This window comes from Canis aureus, chromosome 21, assembly GCF_053574225.1.
Source record: "Canis aureus isolate CA01 chromosome 21, VMU_Caureus_v.1.0, whole genome shotgun sequence".
Classification (NCBI taxonomy): Eukaryota; Metazoa; Chordata; class Mammalia; order Carnivora; family Canidae; genus Canis; species Canis aureus.
The window spans coordinates 9,827,768-9,847,130 of record NC_135631.1 but is presented as its reverse complement, the minus strand read 5'-3'; the positions used below and the strand labels follow the sequence as shown (position 1 = coordinate 9,847,130).

At 61.5% G+C, this 19,363-nt stretch overlaps 1 protein-coding gene across 5 annotated transcripts; it reads left to right on the top strand.

The window, feature by feature from the left end:
- The first annotated feature begins 1,730 nt into the window (after nt 1-1,730).
- Nucleotides 1,731-18,386, top strand: TNNT3 (troponin T3, fast skeletal type). Of its 5 annotated transcripts, none has more exons than XM_077862881.1 (17): nt 1,733-1,889; nt 4,775-4,807; nt 4,962-4,975; nt 5,455-5,472; nt 6,654-6,671; nt 6,809-6,829; nt 7,807-7,818; nt 8,048-8,062; nt 10,194-10,212; nt 12,761-12,806; nt 13,679-13,795; nt 13,903-13,980; nt 14,234-14,347; nt 14,457-14,566; nt 14,730-14,820; nt 15,870-15,910; nt 18,159-18,386. In XM_077862881.1, the coding sequence occupies exons 2-17, from the start codon at nt 4,791-4,793 to the stop codon at nt 18,211-18,213; spliced, it is 786 nt and encodes a 261-aa protein (XP_077719007.1). In that variant the 5' UTR covers nt 1,733-1,889; nt 4,775-4,790; the 3' UTR covers nt 18,214-18,386. The 5 variants fall into 5 exon arrangements, with proteins under 5 accessions (XP_077719010.1, XP_077719007.1, XP_077719009.1 ...); XM_077862880.1 differs by lacking the exon at nt 15,870-15,910 and adding an exon at nt 16,539-16,579 and having other exon boundaries at nt 1,735-1,889; XM_077862882.1 differs by lacking the exons at nt 7,807-7,818; nt 15,870-15,910 and adding an exon at nt 16,539-16,579 and having other exon boundaries at nt 1,735-1,889.
- The last annotated feature ends 977 nt before the right edge of the window (nt 18,387-19,363 follow it).

The following is a 19,363-nucleotide window of genomic DNA, read 5'->3' as shown; positions in this document are numbered from 1 at the left end:
CACCCTCCTCTGCTGGCCGAGCAGGGCCACTGCAGGGCCCGTGGCATGCCCAGCCGGGCCTGCATGAGGGGCGGCCGGCAGCCCCCGGGAGCAGGGCACCGGCAGTGTGAGTGGGGCTGGCTGTGCCCGGGGCTTCTCAGGCCAAGCCCCAGCACGGCCTGCAGATGGGGCCCAAGACCCCCAAACACACCGTCCCCACCTGTGTGTGCCCACATCTGTGTGTGTGTGTGTGTGTGTGTGTGTGTGTGTCTGTGTGTGCCGGGGTGTCCTCAGCTCTCAGCTAGCAGAGTGAGAGAAGCTAGCAAAGCTGGTAAACCTGAGAAGGGAAGCCCCACCACGCGGAGGAGGTGGTCACAGCGGTCCCCCGGGAGCCACTTGGGGAGCCCTCCCCAGAAGTGACCCTTGAGAGGTCCCACTGGGTGGAATTGGCCCAGAAGCCCTCCAAGCCCTTGTCCATCTGAGCACCTGGGCAGGGAGAGAGAACAGAGGGAAGAGTATCAGATGTGAGGAACACGTTCAGACGAGGAGGGCAGGGGTGTCCCCAGCAGCCCAGACCTCAGGGAGGTGGGCAGGAGAGGGTCTCTGCCCCCCTCGCTGTGTGACTCTGGGCATGCCTCTCCTGTTTTGGGTCCCTGTGGCCTTATCTCCAATTTGTAGGGATTGAATGAGGTGCCACGCAAATCTTCCAGAAGCCTCTGGGGACCCAGAGGGGGCACAGAGCCAGGTGGGACCGGGGCCGGTGAGTCTCCTGCCGGTCACACTGACGTCTCTGACTCCAAGCCTCCAGAGGGCAGAGGCCTCACCTGCATCTGCCCAGGGCTCACCCCAGGCCCAGGCTGGCCCATCAGCTATTGCCCTGGGTCAAGCCATCTCACAGACCCCACTGTCCATACTTGGCAGCCCCTCGCCCAGAGCCCTTGGGTCTGGATTGAGGTGCCCAATGGCTCTGGCCCATCTCTGTGTCTCAGTTTCCCCAATCCGAGAGGCAGAGCCACTGAAGCTGGTGGCCTTGCCAGCAAGCGAGGGACCATCCGAGGCCCGGGCACCATGTCTGCCGGGTGGATGGTGCCACCTGGAGTCCCAAGGACAGAACGGCCAGGCTCCACGGGGACATGGTGGAGCGCCTGTGAGCGGCACACTGAACCTGGCCGTGGGGAGAGAGGCCCGGGGTCTGGACCCTGACACGAGGAGCTGCCAGACTGATGGCGGAAGTGCAGCTCTGGCCTTGGGTTAGGGCTCGGGAGGACCCTCAGTGCTGGAGATCCTACTTGGGCTGTTACCATCTCGCCCATTTGTCCTGCATGTCCCAGGTCTGGTCACTAAGCAAGGCACAGCTGGAGGCCTGGCTGGGGGCTCACAGGGCCCTCTACTCCTTGGGGGTCCCTGAGACCTCGGGCCACGTGCTCTGATGGAGGAGGCAGGTGGGCATGTAGGGACATCTCCGGGGGAGGGCAGCTGGGCTGGGGAGTAAGAGCCCCAGTCTGAGGACCCAGAAGAGCCTTGGGCTGTGTCCCTGGGGCCACCTAGTCCCTCCTGCCACCCCTCCTCAGCCCATCAGGAATGTGCCCTCTGTCGGGGTGGGGGTGGGGGGGTAAAAATAGAAGCTGACACTTCCCGGGGGAGGAGGGTGGACCTTGTCTCCTTCTCCAGACATGTCCCCCCCACCCTCGCCTCCTCAGGCCTCCTCCTCTGCTGTTCCTATACTTGGTAAGGGGCCTACATGGGCACAGCCCCTTCCCGCCTGCTCCACGAGCCCAGCCACCCAGCCCCTGGCCAATGGGCTGCTGGGCAAGATCAAATGTCACTATAACATGAGGGCGTGAGCCGAGCGGGCAGTGCCTGAGCCGGTCCTGTCCACAGGGAGCTCTTCTCTCCAGACTCAGCCACAGGTTGGTATGGCCCAGGGCTGGGCAGGGCTGGCCCAACACTAGACACGCATCTGGGGTCCCGGGGTGCTGAGGGTTCAGGGTGCCATGTCTGCATGTGTCTTAGCTCTGAGCGTGACAGCTTAGAGAACCCACAAAGCCACCCCAGGGTCCCAAGGGTGCTGGCATGGAGGGTAACATTCTCTGAACATGGGGGACGCAGCTCCGAATCCAGCCCAGCAGCGAGGGAGGCCCGAGGAGGCAGGTGGGGGCTCCCTGGAGGGAGCAGGGGCAGCAGGCTGGAGGGAGATGAGGAGCCCGGGTTGGGCACTGCCCACAGCTCCAAGGGCCGCCTACTGCTATGCCCTGGCTCGCCCCCCGGGGCCACCTGGGCCTTCCCTTGGGGCTCGGCAAGCTGGGGGGCCGGGCCAGCTCCTCGCAGAAGCCGGGAGCTCTGGGCCTTATGTGGTCGTTGCCTCCAACCCCACCATGTGTGGAGACAAACACGAGGGGTCTTGTGTCATTCGCCCCAGAAGCGGTTCCATGAGGAGAGGGTGAGGGGGACCTGGGGGACGGCTCCCACAGGTCAAGGACAGGAGTGAACGGGGCCGGGGGGGGGGCACGCAATGGGCACCTGGGATCCGTCCAGCTGCCCAAGGAGGGGGAGCACGTGTGCCCAGAGGCCCCGCCCCTGCTCCTTGGACTTCCCGCCCTCCCTGCGCCCTCGGCCATCGTGGGGGGGCATCAGGGCAAGGAGCCAGCTCAGGGTAAGACGAGGGCCGATGCGACACGGCCTGGGGCCCACAGCCAGTGAGGGCAAGGCCCCCCCGTCCCCCGCACCGTTGTGTCACCTGGGAAAGAGGGGAGGACGGCAGGAGGGTGCGTGTCTCCGAGGAGCTCTGACCTCAGGGGCTATTTTCACACCCCACCGCTCACCGAGGGCAGAGCACGAAAAGGACAACTGACTTCCTTCCCAGCTGTCGAAATGCTGTCCCCTGCCCTTCAGCAAGCACACCCCACCCTGACCCCTCCCTGACAGACAGCGAGCTGAGGTGACAGAGCTGCTCCATGGTGTGGCCTTCAGGGCTCCCTCCGGCTATGGGGGCAGGACCTTGGACAAGCCTCAGCTTCCCTGTGCGAGTGAGGCTTTGCTGCCCACACTGTGGGGCTTCCAGGCACCCTGCCTGGGGTTACGGGGTCCTCTGGGTGGCCCCTTGGCCTGCACCCCAGAAGGCAGGAGGGTGAGATGCGGGAGCTTAGGTGGGCCTGGGACACCTGCAGGGGCACGGGGTGAGTTGGCCCTGCGGAGCCCTGAGTGCCGGCCACCCGCACAGCCCCCCTCCCTGCGTCTTGGGTTTCTGGACAGAGGTGTCTTGGCTAATTTGGGTGCCTATTTCTGGACATCTCAGCTGCCACTGGCTCCTTAAAAATAACCGGCCCCTGGGCTCGGGCCACCACCGCCCCCACTTGAGGCTGCCGACAGGTGTAGGGCCCTGCCAGGGCTGAGGGGGGCCAGCAGGGTGAGGCCCCGGGCTGGGTCAGGGACAAGGTGGGGGACGAGGGGCTGTGGCAGTGCCCCCCAGGAGGCTGAGACCCCCAGCGGCACACAAGGCAGGAGGCTGGAACTGGAGGGGGCAGCAGAGTCCTGTTTCGGGAAGGAGCCCGGCCGTTTCTGGGCTGGGACTCGGGGAGCAGAGATCTGGGGGTTAATTTTGCCTGGAGCTTAAACTGCACTGGGAAAATTAACATTCTTGACAGAGGCTTCGGAAAACTGTTCCCACCTTAGCGATGGATGTGATGTAAATGCATCTTTAGATGATGAGCTTGTGTTTTTCTTATACGAAGCTCCCTGGGGGGGGCACAGCTATTGTCTTCAACTGAGCTGCAATATGTTGTCATGAACTTTGTGTTTTCAGCCCCGGGCCAACATTCTGATGCAGCTGCTCAGAGCGTTCCCAGGCCCCGGACCGCCTCAGGCGTGCGCGGTGGCCAGTTCACGGAACCAGGGTCCCCGAGCGCACGGGCCTGGCGCCGGCCGCACCTGCACACGTGCGCAGGGCCCGGGCACAGAGCTTCCCTGCAGACATTGACAAATTCAAGAGCATCCACGGGGCCTGGGAACGCAGGCTGAGGAGGGCCGGCCAGAGGGGGCTGTCCACTCCGCTCCTGCTCAGGGCCCTGGGCTGGGGGACACGTGCAGAAACAGCTCAGACCCCGGCCCCGTGAGCCCAGGGTCCAGTCTGCTCTGTGGCGGGGTGGTGCACTCTGGAGAGTTGGGGAGAGGGCACGGCCCAGGGCTGTGGAGGACCCCAGGGAACCCACGTAGGAGGACGTGGGGTCCCCGTAGGAGACCCTCAGGTGGGGAAGGGAGCTGCGGGCTCACAGCAGGAAGGGCTGTCACAGGGATGGCAGGGTGTGAAGACTCGGCAAGGCCCCGCACACTATGATCTAGGGGCCGCCAGGGACCCCACCCCCACCCCGGACACCTCAGCCCAAAGGCAGAGACCATCGAGCAGCAGGTTTCGAGCCACATCAGCAGGACTCTTCTGCAGTCCAAAACAGGCTGGACAAGCACCGTGCATTCTGGATGACCCTCCTCGGGGAATGCTATAGAGAGGATGTCGGCCCTGGGTGGGGGTGGACACCACGACCTTCCAATATCCCGTCCAGCCCCGGGATTCCAAACTCCAGGCCGGAGCCAGGGCAGGAAGGGGGGCGGGGTGGGATCTGAGTGCGGCGAGGAGGCCTGGGGGGGCCTGAGGAGGAGGCCCGCCCAAGGCCGGAGAGCTGGCCTCCACCCTGTCCTTGGATATCCTCACACCCCCAGCCCTCGGCGCCCAGTGCTCACCCCTTCCAACACTTGCAGACCAAGGCCATTCTGACTCTGGTCCCGTTCCTTCCCCCCCCAGAAACAGTCCCGCCACCATGTCTGACGAGGAAGTGTGAGTACCCGCCCGAGGAACCACCCACCCTGCGTGCCCTGCGCGCCCTGCGTGCGCCCCTGGACCTGGGCTGTGTGCAGAAGCCACTGAGTGAAAGCCGCACTCACCCATTCTCTCTCTCTCTCTCTCCCCCCACCCCTGACCCCCACAACAGTGAACAAGTCGAGGGTAAGTGTCAAATAATATTCCCTCTGCGTCCGCCCCCAACCCCCAAGGAAAAGTCACACTCGAGACAAGCCCGCCTGACGGTGGTCAGCACGGTCCTCCCTGGGAACCCTGGAAGGAAGTCTGAGCTTTGCTGCGCTAGACCAACCTCCTCTGAGCAAGAGGACCCCTCTTCCTCTAAGGACACATCCCCAGATGTGGTCACGTCTAAACCCCACCCCGTACACCCCACCTGCCCTCCACAGTTGTCTGGGAGCAGGCCAGGGGTCTCTGGCCCCACGACCTTTCCTGGGGACCTGGCCATCCTGGGGCACTGGGCCCCGCACCCCATCTCCACCCCACCGGGCCGCTGGCCTCGCCGGAGGCTTTACCTCCTCCAGAGCCCGAGGCCCCCCAGGCTCCATCCTCAGAGGCCTGGGGGCAGGGCAGCGGGATCCCAGGGGCGCCCCCTGACACAGCTCCTGTGTTCTATCCCCTTGCAGAGCAGTACGAGGAAGAAGGTAATCCTGGCAGTTCTGCATGTCCCCCACCCCAACCCCGGCTGCCCCACTCTGCTCGGGTCACGGCCTCACCCCCATGAGGCTTCTCAGAGCCCGTACTTGGGTTACCTGCCTGTCCTCCCCATCATTAATGCCACTTGCTAATCTCCCATCTCCTCATCCACTACTAGACAAACTCATTAATTAATTGTTCACTAATCCCCATCCTGGTAGTGCCGTGTGGACAGAGCTGACACGTGGTTTCCAACTCACCCTCGTTAATACCAAGGGCCGGATTGTGCAGACCCTGTGTGTCTCTCCTTCCCTGTGTCCCGCTGCCTCTGTGTCCCCCTGTCTCTCAGCATCCCTGCCTTGGGGCCCTAACCTCCGGGCTCATCTGGAGACCCCTCCCTCGTGTGGCCCGGCATCTGTGGGAGCCTCCTGGTCGTGCCCGGGCAGGTGTGGGGTGCAGGAGAGCCGCCGCACCTGGGAACTGCACAGAGAGGTGGTTCTCAAGGCGGGTGGGAGCTCCCCCCGAATCCCTGGCACCCGCTCAACCCTGGGGAGGCTTTCACGCAACTTCATCAGGCAGGGCTCGGCCGTGAGGCGTTCTGGGTGCTATGTTTTGAAAATATTTTGAAAACACTTGGCTACCCTAACAACGTGAGCAAAACATTTCTTTTTGTGCTGAAAAGGTGGAAAGACTCATTTCTGAGCAGAACATGTGGTCCTGGGGGGCCGCCCCTTCCCCGGGGAGGTCCATGTGATGGGCAGGAAGGGCCCCCTGCCCCCGTTTCCTCCAAGACCCTCAGCATCCACGTCACCCCAGGCTCGCTCAGAGGCTGTGGCTTGCCCAGACGTCCCTGGGCTTTCCCTACGACAGTGGACGCCCATCCTCACATCCATCACCTGCAGAGCAGGACTTGGCTAGATCCTCCCAAGAAGGCACCCCCCGTTGGGGTGGGCAGGCAGGGTCCTGAGGCCCAAGGAGGGAGCGAGGGGTGGGAATCCTGGGGTCCAGGAGTAGTCACGGGACTGAAGCGGGGGCCAGGCCCAGGTCTCCTGGGCTCATCACCTTTGGCCCCCCCACACCAGCTGTCCCCTCTCCCGGGGGCTGGCCTCCTTCCCTGCCACCACAGGTGCACCACTAATGACTGTCTTTGTTTCTTCTCCCCCTCCCATGCCCACTGCCCCCATCCCAGAGGAGGCCCAGGAGGAAGGTAAGTGGGTCCAGGACCCCAGCCCCCACCCCCGCACCCTTGGCCCTTGTGCCCCTACCCCCTAAGGACATGCAGTGTGCCCTTGGCCTAACCTCTCCTCTCTCCTCCTGCTGCCTGTACACCCGGCGCCCCTCTAGCTACAGAAGTCCACAAAGAAGGTATGAGGACACAGGACTTCTGGTCCCCATGTGGGGCTCAGGGCCTGGCTGGAACCCACGCAGGGTGGGGGAGAGGGCAGGGAGGAGCGGGGTGCCAGCCAGCAGAGAACTCCCACATGTGGCCCTAACAGCACCCACTAACCGTGGCCAATGCTTGACCAGAGCGGGGGTGGGGCGGAGGGTCCCCGAGGGCCATGCATGGCCCGGACTCAGGCTGGGCTGCAGACGGAGCTCATGCCCCAGCACAGGGACCCTGGTTGGTGGTGGGCGGGCCTGGCCTCACTGTCCCTGAACCTCTGCCTCCAGCCCAGGGTGGGTAACTGAGAGCCCACAGCCAAATCTGACCCCTTAACTGGGTCAGGGCCCCAGGCCAGATGGTGGGTGAACACAGGCTGATGGAGGGACCAGCCCATCGGCCCCCAACAGGGACCATGTCATTCCCTGGCCATCTTCCTCGACCCGCTCTGTGAGCCACTCCTGGGATCCAGGTGGACAACCAGAGGGGTCACCAGCAGAGCAGCTGAGGGGGGCACCCACGTCTGTGTGCCCTGGGAGGCAGGACAGGAAGGGCAGGTGGGCCCTGCTCTCGGGGTGGCAGGAAGCGAGACACCCTCTGGGTCTGCTTCCCTGGGTTGTAGGTCCTGCCCTCCACCTGACCAGGCCCCAGCCAGAGGCTGTCAGGCCCTGCTAGGCCCTCCCGGGGGTTGAGGAGAGGCAGGGACCCTGACGACCCTCAGATCTACCCTTGAACCTTGGTTCCCCGTCAGGTCAGCGAGGCAGGGATGGAATTGGGGGGGTTGCCTGCCAACACTGACCATGTCTCACTGGCTTCCCGCACACTCCCTGCCCCTTGTCCTCGGCCACTGACACTCCTGAATGATGACTGGTGTTTCCATTAACCTCGGATCCTTCCTCCTTTGACCTCTGACCCACGCGTGGTATTGCCTCTTGTTCTGTGCCCTCCCTTCCCCATGAAGTTCATGAACCAGGTATGTGCCATGACTTCAGTCCCGTGTGGGCGCCTGTGCACACGTGTGACCACGTGTGGGTGTGAGCGGGCATTCGGGCCACGCAGGAGCAAGAGGGGCGGTGTAACCTACTCACAGTGTGGCTGCACTCAGATGCCTGCATCTGCCCCTCCCACGGCCCCTGCCAAGGCTCACAGGTGATTCTCTCTCTCTTCTCTCCTCCCGCCATCCCTTGGTGCTGTTCCTGCAGAAGAGGTCCAGGAAGGTACGCCCCCTGCCGCCCCCCTCCTGCTCCCTACCTGACCCCCCACCTTCCCATGGGCTGAGAGCACAGTGAGAGAGGTTAGGCCCCCAGCCACATGCACCATGCAGGGGTTGTGGGGGTGAGGCCCCTCCTGGGCCACCAGCAGGAAGGCGGGGGTGGCTAGTCCCGAGTTGGAGCACAGAGCCCAGGGCCAGAAACGGTGCTGAGGTCCACCAGGACCCTCGGGACCAACAGGGTCGGGTGGAGAAGAGCAGAGGAGGAGAGACAGAGTGGGCGCCTCTGCCCTGCCCCATACAGCACCTCAGAGAAGGGGGGTCAGGAGGGGTAAGGCTGAGGGGAGCATGAGGGCCAAGCGGGGTGAAGCGGAGAGTCGGCAGAGACCTCGGGCAGGACAGCAGTGACCTGGAACAGCCAGGGGCCTTGAGTGCAGAGGAGGCATTCTCCCCACCACCTAGGCCAGGGCCAGACACACCCGGGTGTGAGGAGGCCCCTGGGTGGGCCGAGCCTCAGTGGAGTGGGGCAGACGCAGGTTCCAGTCAGGGCCCCTCCGCTCAGTGGGGCCATGGGGGCCTCTGGGCTGGGCCCGACCCCTGCACACCACCCTGACATTTTCCCTCTCCTGGCCCCAGAGAGGCCACCTGGAAGATGCAGGGGATGCTGGCCCAGTGCTGTGGGGTGGACGCCCGGCCGTGCAGGCAGAGGTGTCCAGGGATCTGGCTGGTAGGGGCTACAATGTCACCGGGCACCCCGGGACCCACCCTGAGGCCTGCAGGAGGCGGGGATGCCAGGCTGCCCCCCGCTGGCCACCGCTCTGCAGCGTGGCACCGCCCCCCTTACCCCCTGCCCCTGGGGCCCGCTCCAGCTAGGCCCCCAGAGAGGGCAAACACACCTCAGCCCCTTCCTTCTGCCCCTCTGCTCTGGGGTTCCTGCTCCCACCACACCCCTTCTCTTCCTCAGTTTCCCCAGGTCACAGCCCCCTCCCCCCAAGGTGTAGGGAGAGGGTGACATCAAGCCCACTTACAAAATGGCCAAGACACCGTCTGTGGGCCTGCAGTGGGCCCCTGTGCATCCAGGGGAAGCCCGGCCGAGGGGGATACACCAAGTGCATATGCAGCCAGACCCCGGCCCCACGCCTGGGCTGCCGAGGGCAAAGGAGGCCATGCAGGAAGTCGAAGCCATGTTCTCAGATGGGCAGAGGGCCTTGCAGAGAGCAGAGACTGAGGGCGAGGGCAAGACCCTGCTCAGCTGTGCAGAGCCCAGGCCGAGAGCTGGCCAGCGGGGCCTCCCCAGGCCTGGGCGTGGGGGTGCTCAGAGGCAGCCAGGCCCATGCAGGCAGGTGGGGGGCTGGTCCTCGGTCTGGATGCCCTGTGGCCCCCCAGGAGCTTCAGGAGGAAAAGCCTCTTAAGGTTCCCTTGGGAGGTCGGGAGCCCCTTCAGCTGCGGCCCCGTGGGCCACCGTGGGGGGCTCCACCTGAGGGTTCACCCCGGGCCCTCTGCCTGGGGCTGAGATGAGCAAGGCCTCAACGGCCCCGGGCACGCTGGTTGTTCCAGATCCACTGGGTCACCCAATAAGCCCAGGAATCAGGCCCAGGGACCACACACCCCCAGCCCCAAGGCTCCAGTGTTAGGGAGGGTCTCGGCTTCCCAGGGTGGGCTCCACCAACCCCCCATGGAGACTCAAAGAAGCCAGCGGCCAGCTCCTCCGCCCAGTCCCCAGACGGGCAGGACCCTGATGGGGTCCCGGCCAGGGCACCAAGGGAAGAAGGGTGCTACCCCAGCTGGTGTTGGCCCCCATGGCCCCACCCCTGCAGCCCCCGCTGCCTGGCCCCCAAGGGCTCTGTGCCTCTGGCTTCCAGCACCTCCTTCCTCCCGTATCCCCCCTCCTGCGCCACATCCTAATCTGTGCACCCTGAGCTCCTCTGGGACCCCACAGGGACCTTCTCTTGTTGCTGGCAGGACAGGAGCATGGGTGGTAGGTTCAGCTGGAGAGGGGGAAGCAGGCAGGACTCCAGGCAGGAGCCCCCAGCCCCCAGCCCCTAGCCGGAGGTCCCCAGGAGCCCGTGGGCAGAAGCAGGCCCCCCGGCTCACCTGATTTCTCTCCCCTCTCCCCACGTCGGCGCTGTGGTGACCAGAGGAGAAGCCAAGACCCAGGTGAGTGCAGGGCCCGGGCAGGTCCAGACACCAGGGAGGACAGAGGGAGACTGGAGGAGATCATCTGGGAAGATGACACATTTGGGTTCTGTGGGGAGGACACCCCAAACCCCTGAGAGAGAGCAGCCTCGTCTCTGCTCCTTGATTTGATGTTTAAAGCTCTAGAGGTCCGACAAAGGCGCGTGGTGATAATGGGATCATTGGGGGCAGCTTATGCCTTCTCCCACAGGTGGGGAGCAGAGTTCACCTGGGTGCCGCATCCCCAGTGAGAAGTAGAAATGAATTCTGGGGGCCCAGTGAGGTGTGGCTGTGGGCTGGTCGTCCAGGGTGGGCAAGGAGGACTTCCTGCAGGAGGAGGCCAAGGAGGGATGGGGAACAGGGGGTTGAGTGAGACAAGCCAGAGAGAGGGGTGCCGCAGAGCTCCCTCCTGGGCTCCTGGACCCCCACCGCTGCCTGCCTGCTGTAGGGTCCCCCCCAGGTCCTAGCTGAGAGACAGCTGTGAGAGGTAGGTGGAGGGAGGGTCCCAGTGGCCCCTTCAGAACAAAACCACTGGTGGATCTGCCATTTTTCACTGCCCTGGGGCTCTGGGGAGCCGTCTCCTTGTCTGGAGGGTCTTTCCCTTGCTTTACCCACTTGTGAGCATTTCAGAGATTTTCTTTTTTAACCTCACGATTCCGAATCTAATGTGTTGGATGAGCACTTGCAAGTGCACAGGGCGTGATTCATCCCCCTTGTCCCTCCGAGCATCCCGCCTGCGCCCTGCGCTGCCCACCAGGACGCCCGGGGTCTGCTCCCACATGGGGTACCCTCGGGGGTCCACGGACACGGCAGCGTGTCGAGGGCACAGCCGGCACATTTCCATCCATTGCACTTTATTTTTCAGCAATTTTAAATAAAGCTGCTGGGTCCCAGATATTTTCTAGTTTTAAAAAAATGTTTGTGTTTTCATTATGAAAATAAAACACCTCATTAAAGAAAATTTGGAAAATACGTAAAAGTCCAATGAAGAAAAAAAAGTCGTCTATAACTCTCCCGGCCCGCCAGCCAGACTGCGGGAAGGAGCAGGGAGGAATAAAAGCCTTATTTCTTCCTACTCTTTCCGTGCGTCGGGCTCGGAAAAAAAGATTTAAACTCTGAGCTGTTTTTCAAACATCGTACTGTCTATACAACCTTCAATTCTGCTTTTTTAAAATTTAGCACTATTCATAAGTATTTTTCCGTGTTTTTACATAGTCTTCTTAAATATTTTGAATGGCCACATAATATTCCATCAATTGGACAAACCATAATTTTTCTAACCGTTCCTCTTCTGCAGGACATTAAGGCTTTCCCCAATATTTTACTATCATAAATAATGCTGGATGGAAAGCATTTTCCGTCTTTCGGGTTATTTCCCTAGGCCACATTCCCAGAACTGGAATTACTGGGTCAAAGAGTATGAACGTTCTTCAGGCTTTTGACGATCGCTGCCAAATTGCTTTCCACGGGGGCCGTGCCAGCGCGGGCTCCGCCGTGGACGTGAGCGGGTCTGTGCCCCGCGCTGCCGCGCCCGGGGACACTGATGGATGAGGGGGGCCTCTCAGGGCCGCTTGTGTTCGCACGCCTCCGATGGCCAGGAGCCCTTCCCGCGCGCTTGCTAACTGGCCGCCTTTCTTCCCAAGACTTGGCAGCGCGCGCCTCCTGCCCATTTATCTAACGGCAGAGACGTCTCCACGTGTTCTCAGCCATCGGTTTGCACAAGGATATAAGTCTTCTCTGTGCTTGCTGAAAATATTTTTCTAGTCTGGGTTGGGGTTTTTTTTTCCCCTTTCAATTTTTGCTTTTTTTTTTTTTTTTTTTTTCACATACATAAGTTTTTCATTTGCGTGGAGTCGTCTGGCCATCTTTCCCCTAGCGGGACCTTCTGATGCTTCTGAGCTTAGGAAAGCCTCTCCCGTTCCAGCATTTGGGTCCATATTCAGTTCCACTTTCTTCTGTGGCTTGTTTTGAAAAACCGTGTTGTTGTTTTAACTCTTTGCTCCATCTGGAATGTACGGGGGCAGGGCCCGGGGCTGACGGCGGTTACAGCCAGCCCGATCTGGGGGCTCATTTCTTCCCCAAACTGCTTTTGACCCAGCCCCCTTCCTTTGGGTCCCCAGAAAGAAAGATTCAGGATGGGTCGGAGACATGCAAAGCGTCCAGATAGCTGTTCCTGACTGCAGAGGCCAACAGCCCTTGGGGGCCTGCAGTGACCAGCCTGCCTCTGGTCCGGCCTAGCTGCATTTCTTTATCTGTGTGAGAGAGAAAGTGAGAGTGCCCTTCCTAGACAGATGTGGGAGAAACGGCCCTTTCCGTGTCGAGATGTTATCAAAAACAGAAGGACATGAAAAGAGACTGGAACGTTCTCAAAGAGGTCGGGCCATTTTGGGGACAGTGGGGTGTACACCTGACCAGAACAAAGGTCAGGCAGTGTGCCCTCAGCTGGGTGCCCGAGCAAGAGGGCAGGAGGGCCAACCCCCTGATAGGGTCTCCACCTGCCCCTACTCACGAGCCTCTCTCTCTTCTTCAGACTCACTGCTCCTAAGATCCCAGAAGGGGAGAAAGTGGACTTCGATGTAAGTTTGTGGGACCCAGATCAACACAGCCTCCACCCCCTGACCTCCCTACAGGCTCCACACTAGGAGCCTGTGAAGGTCATCTGCTCTCAAGCAGCCAGAGCTAGCACTTCCTGCTTGCCGGCAATTCTGCCTTAATTTATTTCTGGACCAGAGGAAACCTCTGCAGTGTCAGACATCTGTCTTCCCATCCATCATCCATCTATCCACCCATCCATCCATCCATCCATCCATCCACTTATCCATCTACCCATCCATCATCCATCCATCCATCAATCCAGCTACCCATCCATTGTCCATATACCTGTCTTTCATCATCCATCCATCCATCCACCTATCCTTCATCCATCCATCCACCTATCATCATCCCTCCATCCATCTATCCATCATCCACCAACTCATCCATCCATCATCTAGTTATCATCCACCCACTCACCCACCCATCATCCATCCACCCATCCTTTTCTTCATCCATCATCCATCCATCCATCCATCCATCCATCCATCCGTCTACTTAATAAAATACCTCACTCACCAGTTTCCTCTCTGTCTGGCTCATGCAGAACTTCTCTGAGGATGACAACAGAGCCAAGTCAGAGCCAGTCCATCCCAGGGGTGCTGATGACCTCAGGGCTGTGCAGGGCCTGGACTCACCCACAGGGAGGGCACCATTCCTACCCTGGAGCTAAGGGGTCAAGCAGCCTCCTGCCCCCGAGGAGGGCAGCAGCCATGAGGACAGGGAGAGGACAAAAGGTCCCTTGCTGCCCTCAGCTTTCATGTTGGCCAGAGGAGGCAGGGTGTCTCTGCTGGAACAAAGGGAAGATGAGCCCGGCAGGATGAGATTTGAGAGAAGGGTTCTGTCCCCACCACAGGACATCCAGAAGAAGCGCCAGAACAAGGATCTCATGGAGCTGCAGGCTCTCATTGACAGCCACTTTGAAGCACGCAAGAAGGAGGAAGAGGAGCTGATTGCTCTTAAGGAGAGGATTGTGAGTGCGGCGGGCAGTTCCAGGCAGAGGTGGGGGTGCTGGGTTCTCTGAGGAGGGGTGATGGTGTTGGCAAGGTTGGGCTCACCAACCTGTTCCTCTGGCCACAGGAGAAGCGCCGCGCAGAGAGAGCCGAGCAGCAGAGAATCCGCGCCGAAAAGGAGAGAGAGCGCCAGAACAGACTGGCGGTGAGCTCCCACCACCCCCCCCACTCCCACCCCAGACCCCAGAACAATGACCCAAGAAAGGTTCCTTGTCCTCCTTTGTCCTCCTCCTAAGCATCCTGACACCAGCCAATGAGCGGAGACACAGTGGGCTAAGTTCCCCATGTCCTGCATAGCTTCCAGAAAGTGCTAAGCCCAGGGTGGGTCCTTAAAGCTTGCTGGGGTGGGGGGACATTCCAGCCCAGCACTGAGGGCCTGGGGACCGGGGTCTCCACAGGAAGAAAAAGCCCGGAGGGAGGAGGAGGATGCCAAGAGGAGAGCCGAGGATGACCTGAAGAAGAAGAAAGCCCTGTCCTCCATGGGCGCCAACTACAGCAGCTACCTGGCCAAGGTGAGCATGGGCCCTGGAGCCCCGGCCTCTGTCCGTGCCCCCAGCCACCGCCACTGAGCAGTGCAATACTCCCCACCTGAGCCCAGGCCCCTCTGCCTTGTCCCCTCAGGCTGACCAGAAGAGAGGCAAGAAGCAGACTGCCCGGGAGATGAAGAAGAAGGTTCTGGCAGAGAGACGCAAGCCACTCAACATTGACCACCTCAGTGAGGACAAGCTGAGGTAGGGCGGGTGTCACAGCCTGTGGGCAGTGGGGGGTGGCCCCAGGGCATGGCCAGAGTGTCCTCCAAGCCTGCCAGCCTCCCTGTGGTGGCTGGAGGACAGCGGCTGGCCTGGGTCCTGCCTTCCAGGGCTTCCCCGAGGCTAACCCCTGCCATCCCTACAGGGACAAGGCCAAGGAGCTCTGGGACACCCTCTACCAACTGGAAACAGACAAGTTTGAGTTTGGGGAGAAGCTGAAGCGCCAGAAATATGATGTGAGTGCAGACACCTTGAACCTCAGGCCCCATGGGCTCAGCCACCCACAGGGGACATTGGCCCGAGAGAAGCCCACGATGGCCATCCCCATGGAGCCTGGCTAAGGCCACTCTCCTGCCGGGGACCGGGGCTGGGGGCTCCCTCTGAGGGCAATCAGCCCTATTTGGAGGGCAGCAGGAGGCTGCAGAGGGCTGAGTGGCCTCGGGGTCCAGGTTCTGAATCACCTGGGGCTTCTGGAGAGTCCACCCCAGGATTGCACCAGGTTTCTCCGGCACCGGGGTGGTGTCCCTCACAGCCTTCTCTGCGAAGCCAGGTCCCAGCCATGCTGGCCAGAGACCTCGGCCCCCTCAGAGCTCCTGGTGGTGGTGGGTGCCCAGGCTCGGGTCTCTGTGCTGTCACCTCCTTGGTCAGTGCGAGCTGAAGGGTGGCACGCACCCCCACCCAACAGCAGGGAAAGAGGTCTGGGACCGAGTCATCAGGGGGATGGTTGTATAGAGTTGCCTGGGAGGGGCTCAGAGCTCAGAACAGCGGTCCGAGGCAGACACAGTCCCCTCGGAGGCCCTCCAGTAACTGACTTGCTCCGTGCAAACACAGACACCACCAGCTTCGCCATCAGAGGCATGGTCCCCCCAACTCCTCAATGTCCTCCAGGGTCCCTGGTGGAAGACAGTTCACACGCAAGGGTCATCTCTCATGGCTGATCTTACAGGCCACCAAGACAGAGGGCGTCCAGGGACTAGTGAATCCTGGCTTATGCATCCCCGTGGCCCAGCAGTGTTCAGGCTCGGGGGCAGCACAGCCCTTTCTCAAGGGTCCCCTGGGAGGGCTGACTTGCAGAAGTGGGCATCACCTGTGCACCACCCCACTCTGGGTTCTGGGGTCAGGTCAGGGACCCACTGCCTCCTGACATACCTGTGCATGACCTACAGTGGGTCCTCGGGGGGGGTGGAAGAGCCATGAGGGCCCCAGCCTAACCTGGCCCAGCACACAGCAAGGCCCCCAAGCCTCAGCCACCCGCCCAGCCTGTTAACCATCTTGGTCTTTCTAGATCATGAACATGCGGGCCAGAGTGGAGATGCTGGCCAAGTTGTAAGTAGCCAGAGTCCACCCTGGACCAGGCTCGTGGTGTGCGATGCACGGTGAGCCTCTCGCATGGCAAACCTGGTTCGTTGAGGATGGCGGTGGCGGTGGGCGTGGAGATGATGGAGGTCAGCCTCCTGCCCCCACCTCCTCCCCACCCCCTGCAGCCCGTGGCTTCTGAGGCTGACCTGCCGTCTTTGCAGGCAGGTGGGGAAGCACCCTGCCTCCCCCTGAGCCTCTCCTCTGGGCTGTCAGGAGGAGGGAGCAGTTGGGCAAAGGAGCAAGTGGGCCACCGGACTGGTTGCTCAGCAGCCACTGGAATCAGGGGCTCTGTGAGCCTGGCCTCCCTCCCCACGCCCCTGCCCCACATCCTGCCGCAGGCTGCAGGTAAGTGGCCAGCTCCACGGCTGCTGTGTGTCTCAGCCCCGGGGTCTCCAGTGCGGGCCACCAAAAGTAAGTCAGAGGCAAGAGTCCCAAGGGCCAAGAGCTGGTGTCTTCCAAGCAGAGGAGCCAGGACACAGTAAGGGAGCAAGTGGCCCTGGTGTGGCAGCAAGGCTCCGATGAAGAAGGCCGTGCTGGCCACAACCGGCCTGGCCCTACTAGGACCTGTCAGGTAAGTCACCTGTGTTGTTTACAGATCACCAATCTCAGAAGCCGCATCGATCAGGCCCAGAAGCAGTAAGTAGCCTTCCTACCTGTTGCTCTGTGCCGGGCACATGGCGCCACGGGGCTGGTGATTTCAGCCCATCCCGATGGCAGCCGACCCTCGCAGGGCAGTAACAAAACTAACCAGCCGGCCACTGGAGCCTGCGTGTCTGGGCCGTGCACCCTGGGACCCGCAGTCTCCTCTTGCTCTGTCCTCACCCCAGAGCCCAGGAGGAGGCAGACCGTGGGGAGGGCCGGCCATAGGCCTCAGGGATATGGGTGGTTCTGGGCTCCCTCCAGAAGGATCTCCTGGACACCCCCATGCTGTTCTGCCGCAGAGGTGAGCGGCACAGGCCGTCAGGAGCCTGGGCTTTGTCACCAGTCTCCCTGCAATCCTGGTGGAGCCACTGGTTCCTCAGGATAGTGAATGCTCTATCCACGAGGTCACCCCGGGGTCTGGGGGACCTATGAACACAGCATCTGGGAAAGACCTCAAGAAGCCTGCACCGTGCTCACCCGCAAGGGCCTGTGCTTCCCAGCTACCTGCTCTGGGATTTTGCCTCCCAGCCTGGTCGCTCAGCCAGTCCACACTCACACAGTGCAGTATTCCCAGGACTGCATGGACCTGGAGATCTCTCCCTCCTCCACTGGCCCCTGCCCCCTCGCTGCTCCCAGGGCTAGGCTCCCCAACCCAGGGGGAGAGGCGAAGGTGACCCCCATTTCATCCCGGGCTCTGTTGTGTGTGGCTGATGCAGGCCTCGTGAGAGCCCTTCTGCGGGTGTGCATGTGCATGTGTGTTCGTGTAAAGGTTCTCAGCTGACCCCTGCAGGACACAGGTCGTGGGCATGTTCACCGGTACCAGGGCTTCTCCTGAAGCCATCCTCAGGAATTGGGTGGCCTTCTCCAGACTGCCAGAAGTTGCCCCAAATGTTCAGCTTCTGCAGCCACACACCCTGTCCCCCTACCCATGGCTCCCTAACCCAGCACCCAGCTCTCTCCTGGCTCCCTGGTGTGCAAAGGGCCTCAGACAGACATGGCAGGCTGCTAAGGAGGCCACCTTGCAGGGTGCTGACCTCCTGCTCTCTAATCCAGCTCTAACTGGTGACTAAGGAACTGGGACAGAGGCCTCCCAGGCCCTGAGTCGACCAGGCCCGGCCCACTGGTCTAGAGTCAGGGACCAAGGTAGATGACTGTAGCCTCTCCTGCCCCTGTGGCTGTGACCTGGGAGGTTCTTTCCAGGCATAAGTAACTGGGACAATGAGAGCCATCTGCAAGGAAGGACTCCCTGGCAGGTTCAGGGTCTACCCGAGGTGTGGCCTCTGGAGCCCGAGCTCCTGGCAGGGGTTGGGGGTGTCCTGGGCTCACTGGTCTCTCCCCTAACCACACTAACAATCCTGGAACAATGCGCCCAGGCCCAACCGGTCCAGGTACAGGTGAGTCGCTGCTGCTTGGAATGTGTGCCCGTGGCTTTGAGGCCAGACAGGGCACTTCACCCTGATAGCAGCCTGGGTGGGCAGAGCTGTTGGGGCTGGGGTCTGCCGCGGGCCAAGGAGGGGCTGGGCTGGGGTCCCAAATACCCAGTCACTGAAGGTCAACTCGCTTCCATTTGCAGTAGCAAGAAGGCCGGGGCCCCGGCCAAGGGCAAAGTTGGTGGGCGTTGGAAGTGAAGCAGCCGCAGAAGCTCCCAGAGGCAGAGACCCTCGGCCTGAGCTGCCCCCATGGCAGCGTCTGGCCCCCCGGCCTGAGGGCGGAGAGCCTGCCCCCAGGCACCCCACATGTCTCTGTCCTGGCTGCCCCCATCTCCGGGGGTCTGTGAATAAAGCTGGCAGATTCCCCTCCACAGAGCGTGTGCTGGCTCTTTGACTGGGGCCCAGGGTTGGGGGTTGAGCGCCGGGTGAGGGAGAACAGAACTGTGAGGGTGGCCGCCCTGTGGGTGGGAGCGCCAAGAGACACTGGGTGCTCCCTTTAGGGGTCAGCCGGGGAGATAACCCAGCCCTGGGCCCCGGCTCTGCCAGCAGCTTCCACATCGGTCCCCCACCCCTGCAAGCTCATATGACCCAGATCTCCACCTCAGCGCCCCCCACCCGTGAGCGCTCCCCCACTGCCCAACTCTGCTTCGAAGCCAGTTTGGGGTAGAAGAGCTCTGTCTTTGGAGGGGTTGGGGGAAGGGGAGCGGGAACACACTGAGAGACCTTACAGGCGTCCCCCGGAAATGTGGGGGCAGGAGCAGGTTCAGAACAAGGGGGTGCACACAGCCTGAGGGCCTCTCGCCCCCAGAGGAAAGGAGCAGGAAAGCACATTTCAGTGAGAGCAGACTCAGCAAACACAGACTGTTCTTTCTATATTATAAGAGAACACAGTGCACAACTGTGTAATAAATTTGAAAATCCTGACCAAACAGAATTATGGAAAATATAAATCACAAAAATTGGATGAAGACGTAGAGCCTTGCACAGCGAAGTATTCATGGAGGAAGCTTTCGGAGGCCGGACCCACCCCCTCCGAGAAGCCTCTGCAGGGTGGAGGGAGAGAGGGAGGACGCCCTTGCAGTCTGCATGGGGTGGCAGGACCCCGAAAGCAAAGTCGAACCCCCAGAATGCATGTGCATGTGCTTGCACCCCAACACACCTCTCCACGCCCCATGTGACTCCCCAGAATGCACGTGCACATGCCTGCCCACCCCAGCACACCTATCCACGCCCCATGTGATTCTCCAGAGTGCATGTGCACTCGCCTGCCCACCCCAACATTCATGTGAATGCACATCCCATGTGGGGGCACACCCCCCACATACACTCACAAATTCACAAGCACACA